General features: G+C 39.9%; 1 protein-coding gene across 2 annotated transcripts in view; it reads left to right on the top strand.

The window, feature by feature from the left end:
- Positions 1–26,595, top strand: part of IQGAP2 (IQ motif containing GTPase activating protein 2) — a 373,356-nt gene that overhangs the window by 338,471 nt on the left and 8,290 nt on the right. For both annotated transcript variants that reach the window (XM_006873291.1, XM_006873292.1), the window contains 3 exons: positions 17,911–17,998; positions 20,664–20,876; positions 22,568–22,728. In XM_006873291.1, coding sequence (XP_006873353.1) covers positions 17,911–17,998; positions 20,664–20,876; positions 22,568–22,728 — 462 coding nt within the window. The remainder of the gene's footprint in view (positions 1–17,910; positions 17,999–20,663; positions 20,877–22,567; positions 22,729–26,595) is intronic.

Here is a 26,595-nt window from a genome sequence, read left to right as displayed (position 1 = left end):
TGCCATCAAGTCGGTACCGACTAAGCAACCCTATGCTGTCCAGTCCTGGGCCAAACTCACAATTGTTGCCATGCTTGAGCCCATTGATGCTGCCACTTTGCCAATGCATTTCATTGGGGGTCTTCTTCATTTTCTCTGACCCTCCACCTTACCAAACATGATATCCTTCTCAAGTGACTGGTCCCTCCTGACAATACATCCAGAGTATGAGAGACGAAGTTTGGCCATCCTGACCTCCAAGGAGCACTCTTGCTACACTTTTTCTAACACAGATCTGTTGGTTCTTTTGGCAGCCCATGGTACTTTCAATATTCTCCTCCAACACCATAATATGCTTAGAGTGGTCAAAAACTTAGTGAGGAAAGAATCTGAACCAAATTGAGTTTTTTGTTTGTTTTTTTTTTTTTTATCAAATGATAATGTAAAAGGTTCAGACATGATCTAAGATAAAGTATCTTCTGAATTACTAGCTTTCTTTCCTATTAAACTAACCCTGGATTTGTTTACCCACTTTGACTTTATACCCTATTTACTATCTGGAAGAATTTCAAATGAGGCACTCACATTTTTTAATTAATACTCTGTTGTTTAAGACCTCATAAATATGCCATGTAAGTGCTTTATGTGCATTTTAATAAAGAGTGAAATCCATGATGATGATGATATTGCCATTGAGTTGGCTTCTGCTCAAGGCTACCTTATGTATAACAGACACAGTGTTACCCAGTCTTGGCCCATCTTCATGACCATCCATCTGTATATTGGAGTCCACTGTTGTAGCTGAAAAGGATCAACCCACCTCATTCAGGATTTCCCATGTTTTTATTGGCCTTCTACTTTACCAACCATGATGTCCTTTTCTAGTGATTGATCTTTCCTGATGGCACATCCAAATTAAGCAAGTTGAAATCTCACCATTCCTAGCTTCTAAAGAACATTTTAGTTGTCTTTCTTGTACAACCAAGATTCACCCCATACAATACCATAAACCAAAGCACTATAAATCTAAAGCACATGTTTACCAAACAATAAGCACGTTACCAGAACTCATATAAACAAACAAATGCATATTAAGCACATTGGTTGGTGGTGGTGATTGTGTGCCATTATGGCGGTTCCTACTCATAGTGACCCTGTATAGGATTTTTGAGGCTGTTCATCTTTACAGAAGTAGAAAGCCTCATCTTTCTCCCGTGAAACAGCAGGTAGATTCTAACTTGCTGATCTTGCAGTTAGCAGCCAAGCTCATAACCCACAGTACTACCAGGGCTCCTATTAAGCATACTGTTGTTGTTGTTGTTAAGTGCCATCAAGTCGGTTCTGACCCATAGTGACCCTATATAGAGTTTCCAAGGAGTGGTTGGCAAGCTTGAACTGCCAACCTTGCAGTTCAAACCAACTTTGCAGTCCAGTGCATTAACCCACAGCACCATAGCAGGACTCCATTAAGCACATTGTTTTTAATGTTAAGTTCCATCAAGTCGGTTCCGACCCATAGTGACCATGTATAGGGTTTCCAAGGAGCAGCTGGTGATCTTGAGCCACCAACTTTGCGGTTCAAACTGACCTTGCAGTCCAGGGCATTAACCCACAGCACCACACCAGAACTCCATTAAGCACATTTGTTGTTGTTGTTAGGTGCCATCAAGTTGGTACCGAGCCATAGCGACCTTATGCACAGCAGAACGAAACACTGCCCAATCCTGGGCCAACCTCACTACTGTTGCCACACCAAGACTCATGAAGCACATTGTTGTTGTTGTTGTTAAGTGCCATTGAGTCGGTTCCAACCTATAGCAACCCTGTACAGGGTTTCCGAGGGTGTAAATCTTTACGGGAGTAGAAAGCCTCATCTTTCTCCCGCGGAGTGGCTGGTAGTTTCAAACCGCTGACCTTAAGGTTCGCAGCCCGATTCGTAATCACTGCGCTACCAGAGCTCCCTCATGAAGCATATTAGGACAGTTATATATTTGGATAAAGTTAAGAGTAGAAGTGAGAATGGGAACAGATGAGAATAAATATATTTTTAAATAATATTTCACTTAGTTTCAAATTACCTGTCCTAAAGTTGAAATATTTTTGTTTATGACAAGAGCTTTTTCCATCTTGCCACTGATGATTTTAGACAAAAGCCATTTCCAGTTGACTGTTTTCTTTTTTACAAATACTCCATCAGCCATGGAAGCTGCCAGAAGAGATTATTTAGTATGGAACCCTGGTGCAGCGCTGGACTGCAAGGTCAGTGGTTCAAATTTACCAGCTGCTCCTTGGAAACCCTATACCGGGTCGCTGTGGGTCAGAACCAGCTCAACACTTAACAATAGCAGATGTTGAGATATGCGCTTCTTCTATTCAGCTTGTTTAATTTGTCCGCAGATCATCCAATACTTGGTTTTCTCATCCAGCAAATGTTTGAGTACCTGTTCCCTGCTAAGTGCACTGGATGCTGAGGAATAGTCATGAGTAAGACAAAAACAGCCCCTACCTTCTAGGGGTTGGAATTCACAGTTTAACAGTAGGCCAGAGGCCGAACTGCAGGGCCTACACACACCCTTGGTCTCACAAAGCTTCCAGGGTTCTGCTTGCACTCCAAGAATCTAGCACAGGGCAACAGAGAAAGGAGGAAAATCTACTAAGTGTTTCCCCAGGTTCCTCTGAGCAAAGGCCAATTATAATGCTGTTAGGTGCCGTCGAGTCAGTTCCAACTCACAGTGAACCTATGTCCAACAGAGCGAAACATTACCCAGCGCCCTGCGCCATTCTCACAGTTATTAAGTGTGAGCCCATTGTTGTTGGGAGGCATCCTTTTATTCACTGGCCAAGCATAATGTCCTCCAGCAAACAGCATGTCCTGACAACATGTCCAAAGAACAAAGTGCTTATGGTTGTGATTAATTAAAGCAGACATTTGAGTAAATGATGTTCTGCATTTAGTAAATGATGTTCAAATAGCAGACATAATTATATGGGTAACTAGAAACACAGATAATGTGGTCTGTCAGGCCGATTAAATTAAGTCAAGTAATTTATGATCTCACAAGCTTTGTCCTTAGAAATAATGGAAGGAAATATTTTCATAATTGATTTTGTCTGTTATTTGAACACCATTTGCTAAATGCAGGCAACTCAAATAAGTGCTTTAATGAATCTCAACCACAATTTGCATAGTCTACAATTTCATATAATGAGAATATCATTTTCAGATTTATACTTATGTCTGAACATGTGTGTCTGTGGTTCTGTGAATTCTTGGAATTGGAACTGGAATTCATATAGAAAGATGAGCATGTTGGGAAACCTGGTACATCACCCTATTTTCTCCCCTCAACCCTTGGCATGGGTCTCTCCCAACTACCAGTGCAAGCTGGAAACAAACTATGTCTATTCCTTCAATCCCATACTGAGTAGAGTCAGCCAGTGATTTCTTGTTTGTTTATTGTTATTGTGGCAAAATAAACATAAACTTTCCCATTTTAATCATTTTGAAGGCATACAGTTCATTGACATTGGCAACATTCTTAGTGTTATTCAAACATCGCCACTATATAATTCCAGAACATTCTCATCACTTCAAAGGTAAACTGGTACACATTGAGAATTACTCTCCATTTCCCCATATTTCAGCTCTTGGCAATCACTAATCTTTCATCTCTCTGAATTTGCCATTTCTGGATATTTTGTATAAATGGCATTATATATTAATTAGCCTTTTGTTTCAGGCTTCTTTCACTCAGCATGTTCTCAGTGTTTACCTATATTATAACATATACTAATACTTCACTGCCTTTCATGGCTGAATAATATTCCATTATATGGATATGCCACATTTTGTTTGTCCTTGCATCAGTTGGTGGACATTTGGGTTATTTCCACATATTTAGCTCTGTGTGAATAATGCTACTGTGAACATTCATGTACAAGTTTTTATTGGAACATCTGTTTTCTATGATTTCTTAGCGTGTGCTTAAGGGCAGAATTGCTGAGTCACATACTAACATAACTCTGTGATTAATCTATTGAGGAATTATCAAACGTTCCTGCAATTATTGCACTAGTTTATGATTCTACTAGCAATATCTTGACTGAAAGCAGAGAATAACAGAAAGATGTTTACGGGTGCTTTACTGACTATGCAAAGGCTTTAGACTGTGGATCATGCAAAGTTATTGATAACATTGGGAAAAATGAGTATTCCAGAACACTTGATCATGCTCATGAGGAACCTGTACATAGACAAAGAAGCAGTTGTTCAAACTGAACAAAGGGATACTGAATGTGAGGCTGGCACACGACTGGACAGTGTTTCCTTCTGTTATGTATTGAGTCACTATGAGTCGGAACTGACTCAATGGCACATAGCAACAACAGAAATACCTAAATTTCCAATTGCTTCTAGTCATCTTTGTTGTTGTTGTTAGGTGCCATCGAGTTGGTACGGACTCATAGCGACACTATGCACAACAGAACAAAACACTGCCCGGTCCTGGAACAACCTCACAATAGTTGCTACATTTGAGCTTATTGATGCTGCGTTTTTGCCAATCCATCTCACTGGGGGTTTTCATCTTTTTCTCCAACCCTCCACCTGACCAAGCATGATATCCTTCTCCAGTGACTGGTTCCTCCTGACAATATGTCCAAAGTGTGAAAGACAAAGTTTGACCATCCTGGCTTCCAAGGAGAACTCTGGCTGTACTTCTCCCAACACAGATCTGTTTGTTCTTTTGGCAGTCCATGATACTTTCAATATTCGCCTCCAGCACCATAACTCAAATGCATCCACTTCTATGGTCTTCTTTAATCTCTATGCAACTTTCGCATGCATATGAGGTTATTGAAAATACCCTGGCTTGAGTCAGGCACACCTTAGTCCTCAAACTGACATTTTTGTTCTTCAACACTTTAAAGAGGTTTTGTGCAGCAGATTTGCCCAATGCGATAGGTCATTTGATTTCTTGACTGCTGCTTCCATGAGTGTTGATGGTTGATCTGAGCAAAATGAAGTCTTTGACAACTTCAATCTTTTCTCCATCTATACGGATGTTGTTTATTGGTCCAGTGGTGAGGATTTTTGTTTTCTTTACATTGAGGTGCATCCCTTACTGAAGGCTGTGCTCTTTGATATTCTTGGATTCTATGAAGAAAATGGCATCAGGATTGGAGGAAGACTCATTAACAACCTGTGATATGCAGATGATACCATCTTGTTTGCTGAAAGCTAAGAGGACTTAAAATACTTACTGATGAAGATCAAAGACCACAGCCATCATTGTGGATTGCACCTGGATGTAAAGAAGCAAAAATCCTCACCTCTGGACCAGTAAATAACATCATGATCAATGGAGAAAAGATTGATTTGTCAAAGACTTTATTTTGCCTGGATCCACAATTATCACTCATGGAAGCCTCACTCAAGCAATTAAACATATTAAATTGGACAGATCTGCAACACAAGAGCTCTTTTAAGTGTTGAAAAGCAAAGATGTCAGTTTAAGGACTAAAGTGCATCTGACCGAAGCCATGGTATTTTCAGTAGTCTCATATGCATGTGAAAGTTGGACAGTGAACTAAGGAAACTGTAGAAGAATTGATACATTTGAGTTATGGTGTTGTAGAAGAGTATTAAAGTGCCATGGACTGCTAAAAAACAAACAAATCTGTTCTGGGAGAGGTACATCCAGAATGCTCCTTAGACACCAGGATATTGAGAGTTCATCTCTCATACTTGGGACATATTATCAGGATGCACCAGTCCCTGGAGAAGGACCTCATACTGGGTAAAATGGAGGGTCGGTTAAAAAGAGGAAAGCTCCCATCAAGATGGAGTTACACAGTGACAGCATCAGTGAACTCAGATGTTACAACTATTGTGACATTGGCACTGTACCAAGCAGTGTTACCTTTTGTTTTGCGTAGGATGGCTGTGAGTCAGAACCAACTTGAGAGCACTTAACCACACTTATATTCCATTAAGCTATATGTCAGTCCTTCTGCCAGCATCAGACTGTTTTCATTACTGTAGCTTTGTAGTAAATTTTGGAGTTGGGAAATGTGAGTCCTTCAGCTTTGTGCTTCTCTCTCAAGATTGTTCTGGCTGTTGGAGCTCCCTTGCAATTCCATATTGATTTTACAATCTGTTTTTCAACTCTTCATACTAAGGCACTATTTTAATTGATTTACTCATTCACTGCTTCCATAGACCTGTTAGGTCTAAAAGATCTTCTTGTGTGCACCTTGAGATCCTGCTATTAACAGAATGTTTCACTAAGCAGCCCAGTGGTGACTATGGGTAACAACTTAGGAGGAAGATTGACTAAGTAGCCCTCCCTAATGGTGGAATCTGTTGCCCAAAACATTTAGTATACTTAGCTCTTGTTTAATCAGGAGTCCTGGTATGGCGCTGTAGAATAAGCACTGGACTGCAAGGTGGGTTTGAATTGCAAGGTTGGTGGCTCAAATCCATCAGCCACTACTTGGAAACCCTATACAGGGTCACTATGACTCAGAACTAACTTGACAGCATTTAACAACAGCAATGGTTTAACCAAGCCATACTTCCCAATGCATTATACTTCCATTACAATTTACATCTGAAAACATTGATATTAAAGAGATCATTCCAAAGTTCTGTCTAGTCTGCATCTTCATCTTTGAGGTGAGGAAATGAATTATGGGAGGCACGTAACTAATCAGTGACATGCTTTAAGTGGACGTTTCCTATTTCATGTGATACTCCATTGAAATACGTTTTGATATGTTTGTGAGGAAATTGTTAATGAATTATTTTTCCACATACTTAAGATTTAATTCTTGAGACTGTTCATTAGAGAATCAGATTTCATTAACTCAGTCAGTGCCTTTTGGAAGCTACTATGACTTAGATAAACATGAAGTACAGAGCAGCTGGAGGTGAAAATACTTGGTTTTTCTACCAAGAAAACTATTTTAGGAAGAAAACCTGGCATTCTGCTTCCAAAATGCCAGCCATTGAAAACCCTATGGAGTATAATTTTGCCCTGACACGCAGAGCGTCAGTGTGAGTCAGAACCAACTTAGCAGGAGCTAGATAGGTTAGGGTAGAGTCTTGGTGTGGCACAATGGCATAAAGCACTAGACTGCAAGGTCAGTTTGAATCACAACGCTGGAGCTTCAAACTCACCACACCATACAAGGTCAGTATGAATTGGAACCCACTTGACGGCACATAACAACAACAGTTCGGTTAGGTTAGCTGCCACTACAAAAGCTGACATCACCAAAAGTTGCTATCATCATCTGGCAGATGAAGGCATTGTGCATCACCACAAATGACTCGTCTGATGGCACACAGTAGCGCTTGTGCAGACCCATGCTGCTTCATTGTGATAATGACCCTCTTTGCTCTATTCTCACACCTTCCTTACCCCATATGGACCACATCTGGAACCCAGTTCTTTGCTTGGAGAGCTCAGCTAAGCTTTAAAAACCCAGCTCTGCTCCTTTGTGTTTTAATAGGAGGAACTGTGGTGAGATCCTTGAGTCAGCTTCCTTTGTCTTCCCAGGCTCTGTCACATCGTCCCTCTGAGTCCCTTATGCTCCACAGCTATAGGAAGGGACAACTGTTGGACTTGTGCAGCTTTAATCAAACCATTTATCGGGGCAGATTACAAAAAACCTGGTGGGACCTTCTTAAAGGTAAAGGTTTGAAATAAGAGTGGAGGAGAAGGAGATCTGAGATACGGGCAAGTCAGCTTTGAGAGGCTGGAATCAGAGACGGATTACTATCATCTGACACAGGTGGTCTTTGTTGTTGTTAACTGCTGTATAGGGATTTCCGAAGAGAGGCTGGTGAACTTAATTGGAGCACTTTCTAAAACCCACTTGTTAAGTCTTGGAATATGCCTATATATAAACTTACACTCTCATTCCTCATTTATAAACATGGTTAGGTTCCAAAGACCAGGTCACTGTGTGAAAATCAGTGTCATGAAAGACGTCATTTTGGAGGTATCTGGAGGAGCTGCTCCCTTCCCTGAAGCTGCCATCCACAGCTCATGTGTCTTCACGCCATGACTTGTGTACTTGGGCAGATGAGTTAGCTTGTGCCATTTCAAACTACAGGCATTGCTGATTGGATCTAAATTTGCAGTCAGGAAGAGACCTGCCCTATTCCAACCCACTTAGAGTTATTGGTTTTCACAGAAATGGCCACCACCCTCCAGACCCAGATGTGCTCAAATGGCAGATCTCAGGGTCTGTGGCAAAGTGACCACTCACATCATGTCTGAGCCTCTCTGCTACCTTCTCATAGACTTGAAACCCAAAGTCACCACTCTACTCAGACAGCAGGATAGCCACCAGCCTTCAGGCCTAGCTGGGATTAAGTTGGGGGTCTTCCTCTTTTTTGCTGACCCTCCACGTTACCAAGCATGATGTATTTTATAGGGATTGTTCCCTCCTGATAATATGGCCAAAATATGAGAGGCAAAGTCTTGCCATCCTGACTTCTAAGGAGCATACTGGCTGTACTTCCAACACACATTTGTGTGTTCTTCTGGGAGTCCATGGTACTTTCAATATTCTCCTCCAATACCATACTCAAATGCATCAGTTCTTCTATAGTCTAACTTGTTCATTGTCCAACTTTCACATGCATATGAAGTTATTACAAAGTCCATGCTTGGATCAGGAGTACTTTAGTCCTCAAACTGACATCTTTGCTATTGAACACTTTAAAAAAAGTCTTGTGCAGCAAATGTGCCTAATGTCATACACCTTTTGATTTCTTGACTGCTGCTTCCATGAATGTTACTTTTGGATCCAAGCAAAATAAAGTCTTTGACAACTTCAATCTTTTCTCCATTTATCGCCATGTTGTTTATTGGTCCAGTGGTGAGGATTTTTGCTTTCTTCACAGTGAGGTGCAACCCATAACGAAGGCTGTGATCTTTGGTCTTCATCAGTAAGCATTTTAAGTCCTCTTTGCTTTCAGCAAGCAAGTTTGTATCATCTGCATGTCACAGATTGCTAATGAGTTTTTCTCCAATCCTGATACCATGTTCTTCATATAATACAGTTTATTGGATTATTTGTTTAGCATACAGATTTAATAAGTATGATGAAAGAATACAACACTAGTGTATACCTTTGCTAATTTTAAAACATTTCGTGTCCTGTTTTGTTTGAACAACTGCCTCTTGGTCTATATTCAGGCTCCTCATGAGCACAACTAAGTGTTCCAGAACACCCATTCTCCACAATGTTATCCATAGCTTGTCATGATCCACACAGTCAAAAGCCTTTGCATAGTCAATAAAGCATAGGTAGACATATTTCAGGTATTCTCTGCTTTCAACCAAGATCCATATGACATCAGCAATGATATCTGTTGTTCCACATCCTCGTCTGAATCTGGCTTAAACGTCTGACAGTTCCCTGTCAGTGTACTGTTGCTGCCATTTTTGAATTTTCTTTACCAAAATTTTATTTGCATGCGATATTGTCCAATGATTTCCACATTCTGTTGAGTCATCTCTTTTTGGAATGGGCACAAATATGGATCTCTTCCAATCAGTTGGCAAATTACTGTCTTCCAGTTTTCTTGGCAGAGATGAGTGAGTGCCTCCTGTGCTGCATCAGTTTTTAAAAACATTTTGATTTATTCCCAGATCCTTGTGCTTTGCCTGTGCCTTCAGTGCACCTTGACCTTATTCCTTCAGTACCATTGGCTCTTGATCATATACTACATCTTGAAATAGTTGAACATCAGCCATTTCTTTTTTGGCATAGTGACTCTGTGACATCTTCTTTTGATGCTTTCTGCATCATTCAATATTTTGACCATATAATCCTTTGGTATTTCAAGTCAAGGCTTAACTTTTTTCTTCAGTTCTTTCCACTTGAGAAATGCTGAATTGTGTTCTGCCCTTTTGGTTTTTGAATACCAGTCTTTGCACATTTTATTATAATAGTTGACTTTGTCTTCTTGAGCTGACCTTTGAAATTTTCTCTTCAGCTCTTGTACTTCCTCACTTCTTCCATTTGCTTTAGCATATCTACACTGGAGATCAAGTTTCAGAGTCTCTTCTGACATCTATTTTGGTCTTTTTCTTATTTCTTGTCTTCTTAATGACCTTTTCCTTTCTTCCTTTATGATGCACTGGTATGGAGCTGTGGGCTAGTGTGGTGGACTGCAAAGTCATTTGAACTACAAGGTCACTGGTTCAAGCTCACCAGCCGCTCCTTGGAAACCCTATACAGGGTCACTATGGATAAGCACTGACTCGATGGCACTTAATAACAACAACAAATATCATCCCACAAATCTTCTGGTCTTTGTGTTTAGTGTCTAATGCATCAAATCTGTTCTTGAGATGATCTCTAAATTCACAAGGTTTCTGTATATATTCAAGGTCATATTTTGGGTCTCATGGACTTGTTTTAATTTTCTTCAGCTTCTGCCTTAACTTGCATATGAGCAGTTGATGGTCTGTTCTATAATCTGCCCCTGGCCTTGTTTTGGCTGATGATAGGAAGTTTTTTCACTGTCTCTTTCCACAGATGTAGTTGATTTGATTTATGTGGCTTCCATCTGAGTGAAATCCCTTTGTTTGTTGTTGTTGTTGTTGTTGTTAAGTGCTGTCAATTTGATTTCATCTCATGGCAACCCTGTATAGAGTTTCCAAGGAGTAGCTGGGGAGTTTGAGCCTCTGACCTTGTAGTTCAAACCAACCTTGAAGTTGCATGCTTATCTTATGGTGTCACACATAGTTGTTTAAAAAGGTATTTGCAATGAAGTAATCATTGGTTTTGCAAAATTCTTACCGCAATCTCTAGCATCTTTTCTATCACCAAGTCATATTTTCCAACTACTGATCCTTTCTCTCTGTTTCTAACCTTTGCATGCCAATCACCAGTAATTATGAATACATCTTGATTGCATGTTTGATCAATTTCAGACTGAAGAAATAGGTAGAATTCTTCAATATTATCATCACTGCCTTTTGTGGTTGGTGCATAAATTTTAATGATAGTTGTATTAACAAGTCTTCCTTGAGGCCTATGGGTGTCACAGAGCAGCCTTATACTTTTAGGTTGGTTTTGAATTATTTTTTTTGATTGAATTCCTCTTCAAGTTGCCATTTCATGCATAGTAAACCTTGTGATTGTCTGATCCCAAATGACCAATATCAGTCCATTTCAGCTCACTAATGCCTAGTATATTTATATTTATGTGTTCCATTTCATTTTTGACAACTTCCAATTTTTCCAGGTTCACACTTCGTATATTCCATTTCTGATTATTAATGGTTGTACACAGTTGTTTCTCCTCATTTTGAGTTGCCAATATTATTGCCAGTATTTTCCAATACAGGAAAAAAAAGAAAGGTGTAGAGCAGATAGAAAGCCTTTTTGGAGCAGAGATCCAAACTCAGGTTTCGATTTTCCAGACTCTTGACTCTTGTTCATGGAGTTTAGTAGCGTATTGTGGCCAAGGCCAATCCTCTTTGCAATTACAAGGATCTAAGATTCATCAATGAGAATGAAAGCAGAGTCATTTTGAGATCGTTCTCCCTGGCCAAGGAGAAGAAATGATTGATAAATGTAAGGGACCTAAGGTCACATGTTGTCATGTGCTGTGGAGTTGGTCCAACTCATAGCGACCCTGAACAGGGTTTCCGAGGCTGTAAATCTTTATGGGAGCAGAAAGCCTCATTTTTCTCCTGCGGAACAGCTGGGAGTTTCAAACTGCTGACCGTGAGATTAGCAGCCCAATTCGTAACCACTACGCTAATAAGGGCACATATTAGTGTAAAAAGAAACAATTTGTTGCTACTTCCTGTCTGAATGTTTATGGAATAGAGAACCTCACTCTGATTATTTTTCCAGTCTTACCAAGTAACAGATTCCTGGTGTGGAGCTGTAGGACAGGTACTAGACTGTGAAGCACATGATCAGCAGTTTACACCCTCCAGCCGGTCCTGGGAAACCCTATACCGGGTTGCTATGAATTTGAACGGACTCAGCATGGTAGTATGAAAAAATAAAAACAAAAAGCCTGGTGAAGGAATCCCCAAGAAGACCTATAGCCTCAATCTGTCACTTACTAGTCAACGGACTTTGAGCAAGCTACCTAACCATCACTTTCCTCATCTGTAAAGTATGAGGAAGAAGAGATTAGGATGGTCAAGAGAAATAATGTGTTAACACCTTATAAAGTCTAAAAAATTATATGATGGTAAATCCCCCTCTTGTGACTCAACTTAAAATGTGTTCCTTATGGCCTTTATTAAACTTGTTTTTCCAAGAAAGTACGTGTTCTAGTGGAAGGCAATATTTATGGAGTTTTTTAAATCATTAGTGTACTTAGCTAAGTGTGTGCTAAAGTTGTCTCTCATAAGAATTTTTTTCCTTCCACATGATTCATTTTTGGTATTGCAAAATCTGTGTGGGGAATCATGTCTGACTTCCTTTGGCTTCACAAGGGGGAGAGAGACTCAAAATCAGATCAAGGCCAATTCCTATGAAGTGGAGGTTAGACACGCCTCCACCCCACAACCTTCTGTACCCTCCTCTGACACCAACCATCTCTCCCACAGGACTCTCTGCGTCACATCTGGGTTCAATAATCCATTGCAATGGCCACACAGAACTCCTAACAATACTCAAAATTATGGAGTTTATTAGGGACGTGAACAGGATACCATTCAGGATCAAAACCACCTCAGGACGCAGCAGTTCTCCAGGCAAGAAGGTCTCTTGTCTGCCATACTGCAGGCACGTGTCGCTCGTGTCTTCGGCCTCTCAGCCATGTGGTCCCTTGGCTTCTGCCCTGCTTGGACAAGTGTTGCAAAGTTCTTTTTTATTTCCAATAAAAAGATAGCATGATAATGATAGAAACATTACAAAATTCAAACCAAACTGCAGCTACTCTTCTGAAACACCAAAAAAAAAAGTCCCTGTTTTCAGATGCTTGCACTGTTAATTCCATAATGGCATTTACAATATCATTACTTTTGTTCTTCGTGGCTCTGACTTGCCTTTGCTCTTGATACATTTGCTTGTGACCTGACCAATTCGATGTCCTTAACTTCCACAACTGTTTCATCAACCTCTTCCTCTTCACTCTCCTGTTGTACAGTTGGAGTTTGTGTGTTTTCCTGAATGTTAGAGACAGCTTCACCTTGAACTTTGAATTTTTCAGCAGCTGCTAGCTGTGCTTGCTGAGATAAATCCTTGATTTCGACTTCTCCAAAAACTATATAGGTATCAGAAGCTGGGCCCTGTAGACATCTGGCTTGGTGATGACAAAGAGGATATTATTAAGATTTCCGGATAGTGACTCTAGTAACCCCTGTGATGTGCTGAAGACCCAGCTTGGACATAACCTTTTGTGCCTTCTTTTCATGTAGACTCTGTTTTGCTTTACTGGCTAGTTCTTCATCAGTTTCAGCTGCTGCTGCCAGCTGGGCTTGCTGTGTGGTTGCCTGTGTGGAATCCTGTTCCTTGAGCTCTGTTACTAATTCATCACTGTCAGAATCTGTTCCAGACCCTGTCTCAACCTGTGGCTGTGGCAACTCCCGCTCTGTAGCAGAGACGGGTTTTGTGGCTTCACCAGGCATTTTGTGCAGGGAACGTGGAATCAAGATGGTGACAGAAAGAGCTTGCAAAGTTCTTTTAGCCAGTCTGTGACTGCCCAAAGGGCACATCCTGCAAGCCAGTCTCCTACCTGTAGGCACTCAGCTTTACTCAGTCCATAAGCCTGGAGCCTGCAGTGATTCTTTCTCTCCATTCCACCATCCTTAGGCATTTCTCTAGGTAGGGATCTCATGTTCCATTCATGGTCTTCCTTTTTTATGGTCATGGAATCTTCTGTTCCTGTTTCTGATTTGGATCCTTTTTAAACCTAGCTGGATGGCAAAACTAACCAATCCCAGTCTTAGAGTCCTATATATCTTACTTGCATGGCCCCACCCAATTCATTTGGTGGGAATTAAGAAGACACTCACTAGAAAAGTCATATCAAGTAAATTCAAGATAATACCACATTATTCAAGGTATCAGTTATTGGATCTAAAAAAGCCCTTGCTTTTGGTCTAAACTACCAAGAGTGCATAATAGCTAAGGTGATATTCAAGATCTGGTGCTAAAAACTTGTAACCATGTATTAGGATTGTAAAGTACTAGAGCTATTGTTTTAGCTTCTACAAATAGTAGTTCCTTTTCAAACTTGAGCAATCTGTGAGACAGATAATCGGGGGATAGTTAAATCAACTTAAGAGTGCCATGGGATCTCTTTTACCAACAGACAGAGATGAGTACAGCTATGTTGAGCTGCTAACCAGGAGGTTAGAAGTTCAAATCCACCAATCAGTATGTGGAAGAAAGATGAGCTTTTTGGCTCCCATAAAGATTTATAGCCTCAGAAACCCCATTCAGGGTCACCATGAGTTGGAATCAACTCGATGGAACACAACTACCACCACCACCATGGTAAATAAGGAATCTCTGGTGATACAGGCTTAGCTGGTAACCAAAAAGCTAGAGGTTCAAGTCCACCCACAGGCACCTGGAAAGAAAAACATAGTGATATACTTCTGGGGAAAAAAAAACAGCCATTCATAAGAACCATTTATCATCCAGAGCAGTTCTATTCTGACATACATCAGGTCCCCATGAATTAGAGTCAATTTGATGTCACCTGGTTATGATGGAAAAAACTCCCAGGGATTAAGAAACAGATTCCTTTATTTTCCTACTTCCTTCTTAACTCTTCCTCAGAAAGTGCAGGTTGTTTTTACCATACCAATAGAGTAACCAGTTGGTTTGTGGAATATTGTGCTTACGTTGAGATGGGAAGGAGGATGCATCTTAAGAAGAGGGGTCATTGACAAACTGGAATGTGAGAAGGACTGTGAGCTCTCTGCGAGTCATGTTGTGAGGAGGCTGAAGGAACAGAGGGCTTTCATTTGGGAAAAAGCAAGGTGATAGGAGAGGGTATAGGGCAGACAACCCCACACATCTTTCCAGGTCTGTCAGGGATTGGTGATATGGAAGAGGAATTTGACTTGTTTTCTTTAGCTTTCCAAAGCAGAGTGTGATCCCAAGCTACCCACCTAACCTCTCTTGGCTTTACAAATGAGTCAGCTCATTTATAAAGTAAGGGGATTGGACTGTTTCCCAAAGGTCTCCCTTAGTGTTGACATTCTGTAACCAGCCAGGCCCAATGAGTGGGTGTCATTGGAAGGCAGACCTCTCAGAGTCATCTTCCTGCTTAAGAATGGAATGTTCTAAGGCTGCACTTTCCACAAGAAATATGAGCCACACAAGTACGTTTTAATTTTATAAGAGCTGCATTTGAAAAAGAAATAGCTAAAATTAGTTTTGATAATATAATTTAACCTAATATTTCTAAAATACTATCACTTTAATGTGTGATCAATATATAAAGCTATTAAAGAGCTATTGTACAGTTCTTAATGCAAAGTCTGTGAAATCCAGTGTGTATTTTGGACTCCCAGTATATATCAAGTTGGACATTTCAAGGGCTCAGTTGCCACCTGTGACCAGTGGCTACCATATTGGGCCACATAGAATGGCTATGTGTGTGATCACCAGGTGTCAGAACACAGCTATAGGCCTTCCATTACATTTTTTCATTTAATCCTTATATCAGTTCTCTGGGAGATTCCCATTTATGTATGGGGGGAAAACAAAAAAATGTATAAGGAGTATATAATTTGCACAAAACATAGCTAGTAAGCAGTAATCCAGAAGCAACCTTAGATCTCTGTGACCCCAGTGCTCGTCATAGTTGGGTGAATTCCCTATCATGGAAGATGGTATCTTACATGCAGGGTCTCTGGAGTTAGACTTTGCTGATGAAATCCATAGGCCTGACGTAAAGTAGAGTTCCAAGTGAAATAGGCAGCGTGGGCATTTTGTCCTCTAACAAATCCTGAACAAATAAAGATTCCTATGCTTTGCAGGGCAAACTTTAGAGACTTCTGTCATTCGGTCATTAGGCAGCTTCCTTAAAAAATGCAAGTTAGAGGGCTTCTTGGAAGTGCGTATCATGAATAGTTTCTAGAATGTTAGTGCAAATAAGAAACAGTCACTGTTTACATTTTTCAGTCGTCCAGCACATTTATTTTTAACTCCATGTTCCTGTCTAATACATTGATAATGGTGATTGGAGGAAAGATTGTGCGGGAAGAAAACTATGCCTGGCTCTCTGAACCACAGCCTCCTACGGACAGAGCCGGCTCCCCCGTGGCTGTAATTAGCTGTGTGCCCCACCTTTGACTCCCATTGGTGTACTTGACTGTGAATTCCCAGGCTGCCTGAAAGCCCCCAGCAGGGAGGGGTCACAGATCCAGATGAAATGGCACTCCAAAGGAGAAGCTATATTGCAATCCGTTCTCTTTAAGCAAATTTATAAATAGGAAATAACAAAGAAATGTTGGCAGATGATTCGTTGGCTTTTTAGTCTATTTTCAAAAATCATACATTTGGATTTAACTTTGAGAATATCTGTGTCGTTTGGGAGCAGTTGAACCTACAATTCTAAACATTAAGAGTGTTTGTTTTCCAGTCTTCATCTGTGCAAACATTTCCTGCTGTAGTCTGGGAAGAAATGCATCATCTACTGATATCCCATAATACTCTGAAAGAACTGCGTTGGAAGACAGTAGCAGGGCTAGGATACAAGATAACTACAGTTTCAGTTACGTTTTGATGCTTCCTTTCTTTGGAAAGGAAGCAATTTTTAATAATACTATTTTCACCTTATATAAAAGTGAGCAAACTTAACCACATACTTTTTATGTTAAAATATACACTTTTTAATTGTGGTGGAAATATACACACGAAAACATTCGCCAGTGCAAGTTTCTACAAGCAAAATTCATTGACATCAGTTACATTGTTCACATTAATGTAAACATTATCACTGAACTTTTCCAAATGATTCCACCACTATTAGCATAAACTCAGGACCTGCTAAGCAAAAAAATTCCTCCTTCCCCCCTTCTCTCCCACCTCTGATAATTGTTCATCCTCTTTGTTTTCAATTTGCTTATCTCATTTAAAGTGAGAACATACAGTATTTGCCTTTTGCGAGTAACTTATTTCACTCAACGTGATATTTTCAAGGTTCCTCCATATTGGGGCATGCCAAAATCTCTATTTAGATATGTTCCCGATCCCTATTTAGAAAGAAGGGGACAGTTGCCAGGGTAAAGAGTAGATATGGAAGAACATTGGGTTTTAATGCTTCCAGAGTTTTCTAGCTCTTACTGAGAAGCGCTTTCTATGCTCTGTCTTCTGAGGACAAAGCTCCAACCCTAATTGTTGGTCCTTCAGCCAGTCTTGAATACCACCCCTCACCTCTTACCTACTGAGTCAGCCAGCAGCCGCGCAGAGCTCCACAGCCCACACGGGACCTGTGTTTCCACTGCTCTTCAGACTGCATCATAACAGTTAATCTGGCTCCTGAAGGCTTACCGTGTATTAAAAGGCTCTGAAGTTTAAGTGCTACTAATAGCAGGAAAGGAAGAGACGGGGCTTCATCCCTGCATTCTGTACAGTAGCAGGCACTTATCCTGCCCATTGAAAAGGGGTCTCAGTCTGAAAAGAAGAAAAGCATTTAGATAAGCAATCTTCTGACATATTTGTGCCCATGGTAATGACAGTCTGATCCTACAACCTCAAACATATAAAACCCAGACATTGATTATCATATGTTAGCAAGCTTTTGGGAGCCTAAGAGCAGACAATTTGAATTTCTGCACCAACGTTCTATTTTAAGGGATTATCTTGGAAGCTTCATTTTTTTATCTGTTTGTCCACTTCCTCAGGAGAAACAGACATTTGTGCATCAGAGCTGTTCTCTGAAATCGCTCTCTCTCTTTTTTTTTTTTATCTTGTAAGGACCAAAAAACTGATCATTGATGTGATCCGGAACCAGCCAGGGAACACATTGACAGACATCTTAGAGATACCTGCGACTGAACAACAGGTAACCTACCTTTGGGTGTAAAATAATAAGTACAGTCAATATGCATTGATTTTCTTAATAAATCTTCATGCCAAATGTTGGCTGTTAATCAGAGAAATTTCATCTGATGTGGCTTGAAAGTAAAGAATTTTATTTATTATTATGGCCACTTGAGTTAAAAAAACAACAACTCATGAGAACCTCCCAAGGAGAATAAAATAGGAAAGGCAGCCTGGAATTTCTCCTGACTTTCCACGACTTATTCCTGGGAAGACTATAAGGAAGATAGTTCTGGATCTTCCAGAGCCTCGGAATGTTCATCATAAACTCCATATATCACACAGTGAGTGGATGGGCAGATAAGTTGGTTAGGAGATAGTTCTGATTGGCAGGATGTAGAAAAATACCTTTCATACTTCGTATGTTTTGCTAAAGTAGTGCCTCAACCACTAAGCTGTTTTCCAAATGTTTCAGAAGCAAATGTCTTGAATCCATTAGGTCAAAGCACCATGATGTTGGTGCTGGAAGTAACTGACATTCCGCAAGAATTTTGCATTAAACTTTTTATCGACATGTTTAAGAATACATCCTTGCGTAATTCATTCTGAATTATGTTAGTTTCAGTGTTAACTCTTTTTGTAGCAATCATTACTACCAATCATTAATATGGTGTGGCACATAACAACAACAATATAGAATAAACACTAGACTGCAAACTGCAAGGTCAACAGTTCAAACGCACCAGCACAGTGACCAAGAACACAGCTGTTGGGTTCAGGTCTAACTCTTTGCCTGTTAGCTGTGTAAGTCAGTGGGAATTGGGAGTGAGGGCGGCATGGGGGGGAGGGGGTGCCATCCAGTAGATTCCTACTCATAGTGACCTTGTATAAGGTTTCCAAGGCTACAGATCTTAGGGTAGCAAAAAGCATCATCCTTCTCCCATGGAGTGGCTGTTGGATTCTGACTGCTGACCCTGTGGTTAGTAGCCCATCGTGTAACCCACTAGTTACCAGAGCGTCTTGTGTAACTCTAGGCACTTAGAAATATTTATGTGTTCAGTTTCCTCAACTATAAAATAGTGATAACAACAGTAACCATTTTGTTGAACGGGGTAAAACATGCTAAGTGGATAAAATAGTACCTGGTACATGTTGTTATTGAAGGTCATGGTGTCAGTCTCAGCTCATAGCAACCTTGGATAGGGTTTCTTAGGAGTGGCTGGTGGGTTTAAACTTCTGACCTTGTGATTAGCAGTCCAGTGCTTATCCTTCAGCACTGCACATAATGTTTGCTGCTGCTGCTACTCTTTGTTAGCTGCTGACCTAGTAAGTTGTTTTGTGCCTATAATCTTGACCTTTTCATTGTGAGTCTAATATTACAGTGTTTAATAATTATTATTTGATTGTTGTTGTTAAGTGCCATCAAGTCGGTTCCAACCATAGCGACCCTGTATAGGGTTTCCAAGGAGCATCTGGTGAGCTTGAACCACTGACCTTGTGGTTCAAACAACTTTGCAGTCCAGCGAATCAGCCCACAGCGCCACACCAGGACTCCATAATGATTAGACCTCATTTATTGGGTCAGTTCATTGTTTACTACAGTGGAATGGGTAGATCAGCAGTTTCTTTTTATTAGTGTTTTCTTGAACAAGTTATTTAAGTCACATTCATTCGTGTATTTGAGAGTTTATTATGTGCCAGAATATTCTTAATCCCTTCGGCTCAAAGAAACCCTGTGAGTTCTTCAAAGATGTCTGTATCACTGACACTCACTGTTGCATTGGCTTGTGAATCTCCGTGACTATGGCTGATGTGTGACATAGTTGGATTCTGGATTTCAGATAGCCACATTTCAGTGGACAGTCTAATTTTAGTTCCTTAGTTGATGATCCTGAGGAGTCCTGGTATGGCACTGTAAGATAAGCACTGGACCACAAGGTTGGTTTGAACCGCAAGGCTGGCGGTTCAAGCTTACCATTCACTCCTCAGAAACCCTATACAGAAGTCACTGTGAGTCGGGACTGACTCAGCGCTTAGCAACACTTGATAATCCAGGAATCCGCATCCATCCATCTGAGGGAATTTCAAAGTAGCTTTATAACAGTAGAGAAATAATAAAACATCTATTTAGAGTTTAGCCTGAATTGTTGTCATTGTTGTTGTTGAGTGCCATTGAGTTTGTTCCAACTCATAGTGATCCTTTGTAGGGTTTGCAAGAGCAACTGGTGGGTTGGAACTGCCCACCTTCTGGTTCACAGTCTGGTGCTGATCCTACAGCGCCACATCAGGAGTCCATTTAGACATGCCTTTATTACTATGAGGATCCCTGGTGTCGCTGTAGGATCAGCTAACCACCAGCCACTCCTCAGGAGAAAGATGAGCTTTCTGCTCCCATAAAGATTTACAGCCTCTGAAAGTTATACGGGGTCTTTCTGAGTTAGAATCAATTCAACGATAGGGAGTGGGTTGGGTTTTGGTGTGATACTACAGTGTTTATCCAAAAGGTGATATAACTCCTTCCCAAAGACGACCTTAGAAACATGTTAAGAACATATTCTGGTTCTGGGCTTTACATTTCAACTTGAAGACGTCTTTAATTTTGACATTAACCTGCCTTGTGTAACTTCTGAAGAGGTGAGATTAGTGTAGATCAGAGAAAAATCAACATCTCGATATTCCCTTTTTAGGAACAAGATCATACCAAAGACATGGTGAGCCGTGCCATTATAGATTCTAGAACTCCAGAAGAAATGAAGAAGAGCCAATTCATGATGGAAGATGCACAGCTGCCTCTTGAACAGAAGAAGAGGAAAATCCAGAGGAATCTTCGGACATTGGAACAGAGTGGACATGTGTCATCCAACAATAAATACCAAGATATTCTCAATGAGATTGCCAAGGTTTTTGGAATAATATTCTTTCGTCTTTACTTAGCAGATATTTGCTAATTATCAGCCAGATGGTGGGCACTCTGGGAGGTGATGTGAAGAACTCAGATGTAGACACACTATTGTCTCTAACCTCTACAATATTACAGATTTTAAAAAATTTCAAAGCAGTTCACTTTTAATGGAAAATAATTACAGTTTCCCTAAATCATAAGGAGAATGAAAAATATCAGAAAATAAAAGCTCAGAAAATACAAATGACAAGTTTGCTCTACACCTTTCAACAGTACCTACTACCTTTCTAAATGACACTTTAAAAGCATTCTCTCCTAAATTGAGAGTTGGCAGGTAGCCCGTGTGCTGTTAGGACCTGCCTTTGAGGTAGTGATTCTGTGTCCATGAGAATTTATTTCCAACCAGTTAGCAGAAATGCAGTTCAGACATAAAAGTTAACTTCTGTTCCTTTATCCCATATTTTTACACTTGAGCAACTTCTAAGAAAAGGATCTCAAATTAGTGCCAGGACAAAGGAAACATTATAGGAAGTGGCTGAGATGTGTTTGTCAAAGATAAGGAAATATATATATATATACTTGGGGTAAAAGACTTTTCATCCTTTTTAGTCAACTATGCCGATTAATACAAGTTGAGATGTTAAAGACACTTAAATGATCAGAAAGAACAAATAAGCTCACCTTTGGGAAAGAAATATACTTAGCTTCATTCTATCATGGACATTTATGAGCAATTCAGGCAGAAGGTGTCTTCCTCTTACCCCTAGAGTGCCTTGAGAGAAATGTCATTTCTTTCTATAGCTTTGGGGTAAAAATAATTTCTTTTTGAGAAAATGGGAAAAAATAATAACCTTTGCCTTTAAAAAAAAAGAAAGAAAGAAAACGGTTGCCATAAAGCCATCCACCAAAAGTAGATTCTATTTTCACAGAAATATTTTACTTACAAAGGTTGTAGAAATACAAGGAAGCTTCACAAAGTTTGTGGGAAATGGAGTCAAAAGAGAATGTAATTTTTCCACAAACTTTTTGAAGCCTCCTCATATATATTTTTGTAGATCTCTAGGACAGTTTTTTTTCATTTACCCACCAAACAAATACTAAGCAAGTTTCATTTTCTTAAATGAAATATTTCATAGTAAAAAAGTAACTGGATGGCTGTAAGTTTACATTTAACACTCATGGACTATAAATAAGCAGCTTAGGCAATTTTATGTTCTAGAAATTCCATTTAAATCTGAAGTTTTCACTGTTGAATCTTTTCATTTGAGAGCCAGTTGTTGCTTTGCAAATCTGGAGGAATATTTACAGATTTAAAAGTCTGAAGTTTTGTTTTTAAAATTGTACATTTCCTGATAGGTTTTTGGGCCCATTTTTAAGCACTACTTTTTCCTTAAACAAATTATATGATTATTCTAAAGTTATTTCTTTAATTTTCCATCAATTAAAAAAAAAATAACTTTAGCAAGTCTCTTAAAATGAAATATGGACATTTTCCCCCAGTTTTGAATTAAGAAAAGTTGGGAACACTTTGGTGTGGAGAGATGAAAATAAGGTGAATGAGATCTACTACTAGTTCACAATCACAAATACTTACAGACTACATTTGTATTCTTCTTGCCCCAAATTGGCAGTATTGAGAAGTCAATTTCTGCTGAAATCTGATGTAATAGCCTTTACTTGTTGTTTTAGGATATTCGGAATCAAAGAATTCATCGTAAGCTTCGAAAAGCCGAATTGTCAAAACTTCAGCAAACCCTGAAAGCGCTTAATGAGAAGGCAACATTTTTTGCAGAACAAATTCATTATTATGACACCTACATAAAGACTTGCTTAGACAACTTAAACAGAAAGTAAGTCATGATTATGTTTTGTTTGCTCGTACTGTATATGGACTATTGATTCTGTAATCCAAGGCTTTTGGGTTGGGGGTTGGGTTTGTAAGCAAACTATGTTCTTTTGTAGCCTGCAAGTCTGCACTCTGTTACTTGCCACTGTCAACTAAGAAGTCAGATTTGAATTTAGCTTTTTAGTTCCTCATTGGAAGTAAAATAGCTTGTTTATTAAGCAAGTGTTTTTAGATAAGCATTAATACTTGGAGAAGCACTTACTCCTTTTAACTTTTTCAGTCAAAGGTGTTTTCATAATACTGGATTGCTAACCACAAGGTTGGAAGTTGAAACCCACTAACTGCTCCTGGGGAGAAAGATGAGACTTTCTGCTCCTGTAAAGATTTACAGCCTCAGAATTGCCAAACAGGGTTGCTATGAGTCTGAATCAACTCCATGACAGTGCGATATTATGAAAAGTAAAAGCAACTCTGGTTTTTGGAATATTTTTAATCAGTATTTTATATGCTTGGTAATACTAGATGAGGCCAGATGCTTGCAAAGCACATAGAGCTGCTTGTGGCTTGAAATTGCTTAAACCCAAACCCCACTGGCTTCCAGACAATTCCGCTCACTATAGGACATAGTAGAACTTCCCCGGAGTGTTTCCAAGGCTATAAATCTTTACAGAAGCAGACTGCCACATCTTTCGACTGCAAAGCAGCTAGTAGGTTCAAACTGTCAACCATTTGGTTTGGAGCCAAGTGTGACATCAGGGTTCATTGTAAATTGCATGTTGTTGTTGTTAGGTGCCATCGAGTCAGTACCGACTCATAGCATCCCTATGCACAACAGAACAAAACCCTACCCGGTCCTGCACCAACCTTGTATTCGTTGTTGCATTTGAACCCATTGCTGCTGTCATTGTGCCTAATCCATCTCGTTGGCAGTCTTCCTCTTTTTCTCCCACCCTCCACTTACCAACATGATATCCGTCTCCAGGAACTGGTACCTTCTGAAATATGTCTGAAGTATGAGAAGAATAGTCTGGTCAGTCTGACTTTCAAGACGCATTCCTTCCAACACAGAGTTGTTTGTTCTTTTGGCAGTCCGTGGTACTTTTAATATTCTGTGCTGATACTGTTCCACTGTTATTCATAAGGTTTTTAATAACTACGTTTTCAGAAGTAGCCCATCTCTCCTTCTTCCTTGTCTGTGTTCATCTGGGAGCTCAACTGAAACCTATCCACCATGAACAACCCTGCTGGTATTTGAAATACCCATGGCATAGCTTCTAGCATCACAACAACACACAAGCTACCACCATACAACAAATTGACAGGCGAGTGGTGGTACTTTTAATATTCCCCTCCAACACCATAACTCAAATGCATCAATTCTTCTGCGATCTTCCTTATTCACATTCCAACTTTAACATGCATGTGAGGTTACTGAAAATACCATGGCTGCAATCAAGTACACCTTAGTTGTTAAGCTGACGTCTTTGCTCTTGAACATTTTAAAGAGTTCCTGTGCAGTAGATCTGCCTAATGCAATACATTGTTTGATTTCTTGACTGCTGCTTCCATGAGTGTTAATGGTTGATCTGAGCAAAATGAAGTCTTTGACAGCTTCAATATTTCCTCCATTTTTACATGGGTGTTGTTTATTGGTACATTGGTGAGGAGTTTTGTTTTCTTTACATTGAGGTACAACCCATATCAAAGGCTGTGGTCTTTGATCTTCATCAGTAGGTATTTTAAGTCCTCTTCACTTTCAGCAAGCAAGGTTGTATCATCTGCATATCTCAAGTTGTTAATGAGTCTCTTCCAATCCTGATGCCACGTTTTTCTTCATAAAAATCTTTGCTCAACATACACATTGAATAAGTATGGTTAAAGAATACAACTCTTCTAATTTTAAACCATTCAGCATTCCCCTGTTCAGTTCAAACTGCCTCTTGGTCCATGTACAGGATCCTCATGAGCACAATTAGGTGTTCCGGAATGCTCATTATCCGCAATGTTGTCCATAACCTGTCATGATCCACACAATTGAAAGTCTTGTGTAGTCAGTAGAAGACAGTCAGTTTGAGTCTGTGTATTCCATCTGGTGAGGTCCATGTGTTAAGTCATCTTTTATGTTATTTTAAAACGATATTTGCAACAAAGAAGTCATTGGTCTTGCAAATTTTTTCATGAAATCACCAGTAACTTTCAATACATTTGATATTGTGTGTTTGATCAATTTCAGACTGGAAAAGTTGGTAGAATTCTTCAGTTTCATCATCACTGGCTTTAGTAGTTGGTGCGTAAATTTTAATAATAGTTTTAGTAGCTGCTCTTCCTTGTTGGTGTTGTTGTTAGGTGCCATCAAGTTGGTACTGACTCATAGCGGCCCTGTGCACAACAGAATGAAGCACTGCCCGTTCCTGGACCTCACAATTGTTGCCACACTTGAGCCCATTGATGCTGCCACTTTGCCTGTACATCTCACTGGGGATCTTCCTCTTTTTTCTCTGACACTCCACCTTATGATATCCTTCTCCAGTGACTGGTCCCTCTTGACAATATGTCTGAAGTATGAGAGATGAAGTTTGGCCATCCCGGCCTCCAATGAGCACTCTGGCTGCACTTCCAACACAGATCTGTTGGTTCTTTTGGCAGTCCATGGTACTTTCAATATTCTCCTCCAACACTATAATTCAAAAGCATTCTACGGTTTTCCTTATTCACTGTCCAGCTTTCGCATGCACCTATCACAGACAACATTGTACTTCTAGACAGATCTTGATATGTTCTTTTTGATGATGAATGCTGTGCCCATTCCTCTTTAATTTGTCATTCCCTACGTAGTAAACCATGTGATTGTCAGATTCAAGATGGCCAATACCAGCACATCTCAATCTACTAATGCCTATAGGTTAATCAATGTTTATGTGTTCCATTTCACTTTTGACAATTTCCAATTGTCCTAGATTCATATTTCATACATTCCAAATTCTGATCATTAATGGATGTTTACAGCTGTTTCTCTTCAGTCCCAGTTGTGCTTCATCAGCAAGTGAATGTCCCAAAAGCTTTATTCCATTTGCATCATCATGGTCTACTTTACTTTGAGTGCCTTCCCACCTGAAGGGCTCATCTTCTAGCATTCTGTTTGACAACATTCTGGTGCTCTTTGTCATGCTTCAATATTCAATATTCTGGTACTGACAGTGCTCCACTGCTATTCATAAGGTTTCAGTGACCAAATATTCACAAGTAGTCCATCTCTCCTCCTTCATCTGGAAGTTCAGCTGAAACCTGTCCACCGTGGGTGGTCCTGCTGGTGTTTAAAATACCTGTGGCATAGCTTCCAGAACCACAGTAACATGCAAACCACCACAGTACAACAAACTGACATACGAGTGGTGGTTGAAATTTCTTAATAATTTGAAAATCATTGGCATTATTATTAGGGCAAATATTGTAAGTTCCCACTAAGATGAAATATCTAAAACAGGCAAATGCAAAGAGACAGAAAGTAGACAAGTGATTACCAGGGAATGGAAAAAGAGGAATGGGAAGTTATTGCTTAATGAATACTGAGTTTCTGTTTGAAGTGATAAAAGAACTTTGGGAGTTAATAGTAATGATGGTTATACAACATTGTGAATATAACACCACCAAACTATGTACTTAAGGTGTTCTGATAGCATAGTGGTCACGAATCGGGCTGCGAACCGCAGGGTCAGCAGTTCGAAACTACCAGGTGTTCTGTGGGAGAAAGATGAGGCTTTCTGCTCCCTCTGTACAGGGTCGCTATGAATTGGAACCGACTCCGTGGCACATAACCATGCAACCAAACTATGTACTTAAAAATGGATAAAATGGCAAATTGTGTTACATA

This window comes from Chrysochloris asiatica, unplaced genomic scaffold (genome assembly GCF_000296735.1).
Source record: "Chrysochloris asiatica unplaced genomic scaffold, ChrAsi1.0 scaffold00234, whole genome shotgun sequence".
NCBI lineage: Eukaryota > Metazoa > Chordata > Mammalia > Afrosoricida > Chrysochloridae > Chrysochloris > Chrysochloris asiatica.
This window is presented reverse-complemented; position numbering and strand designations above follow the sequence as displayed.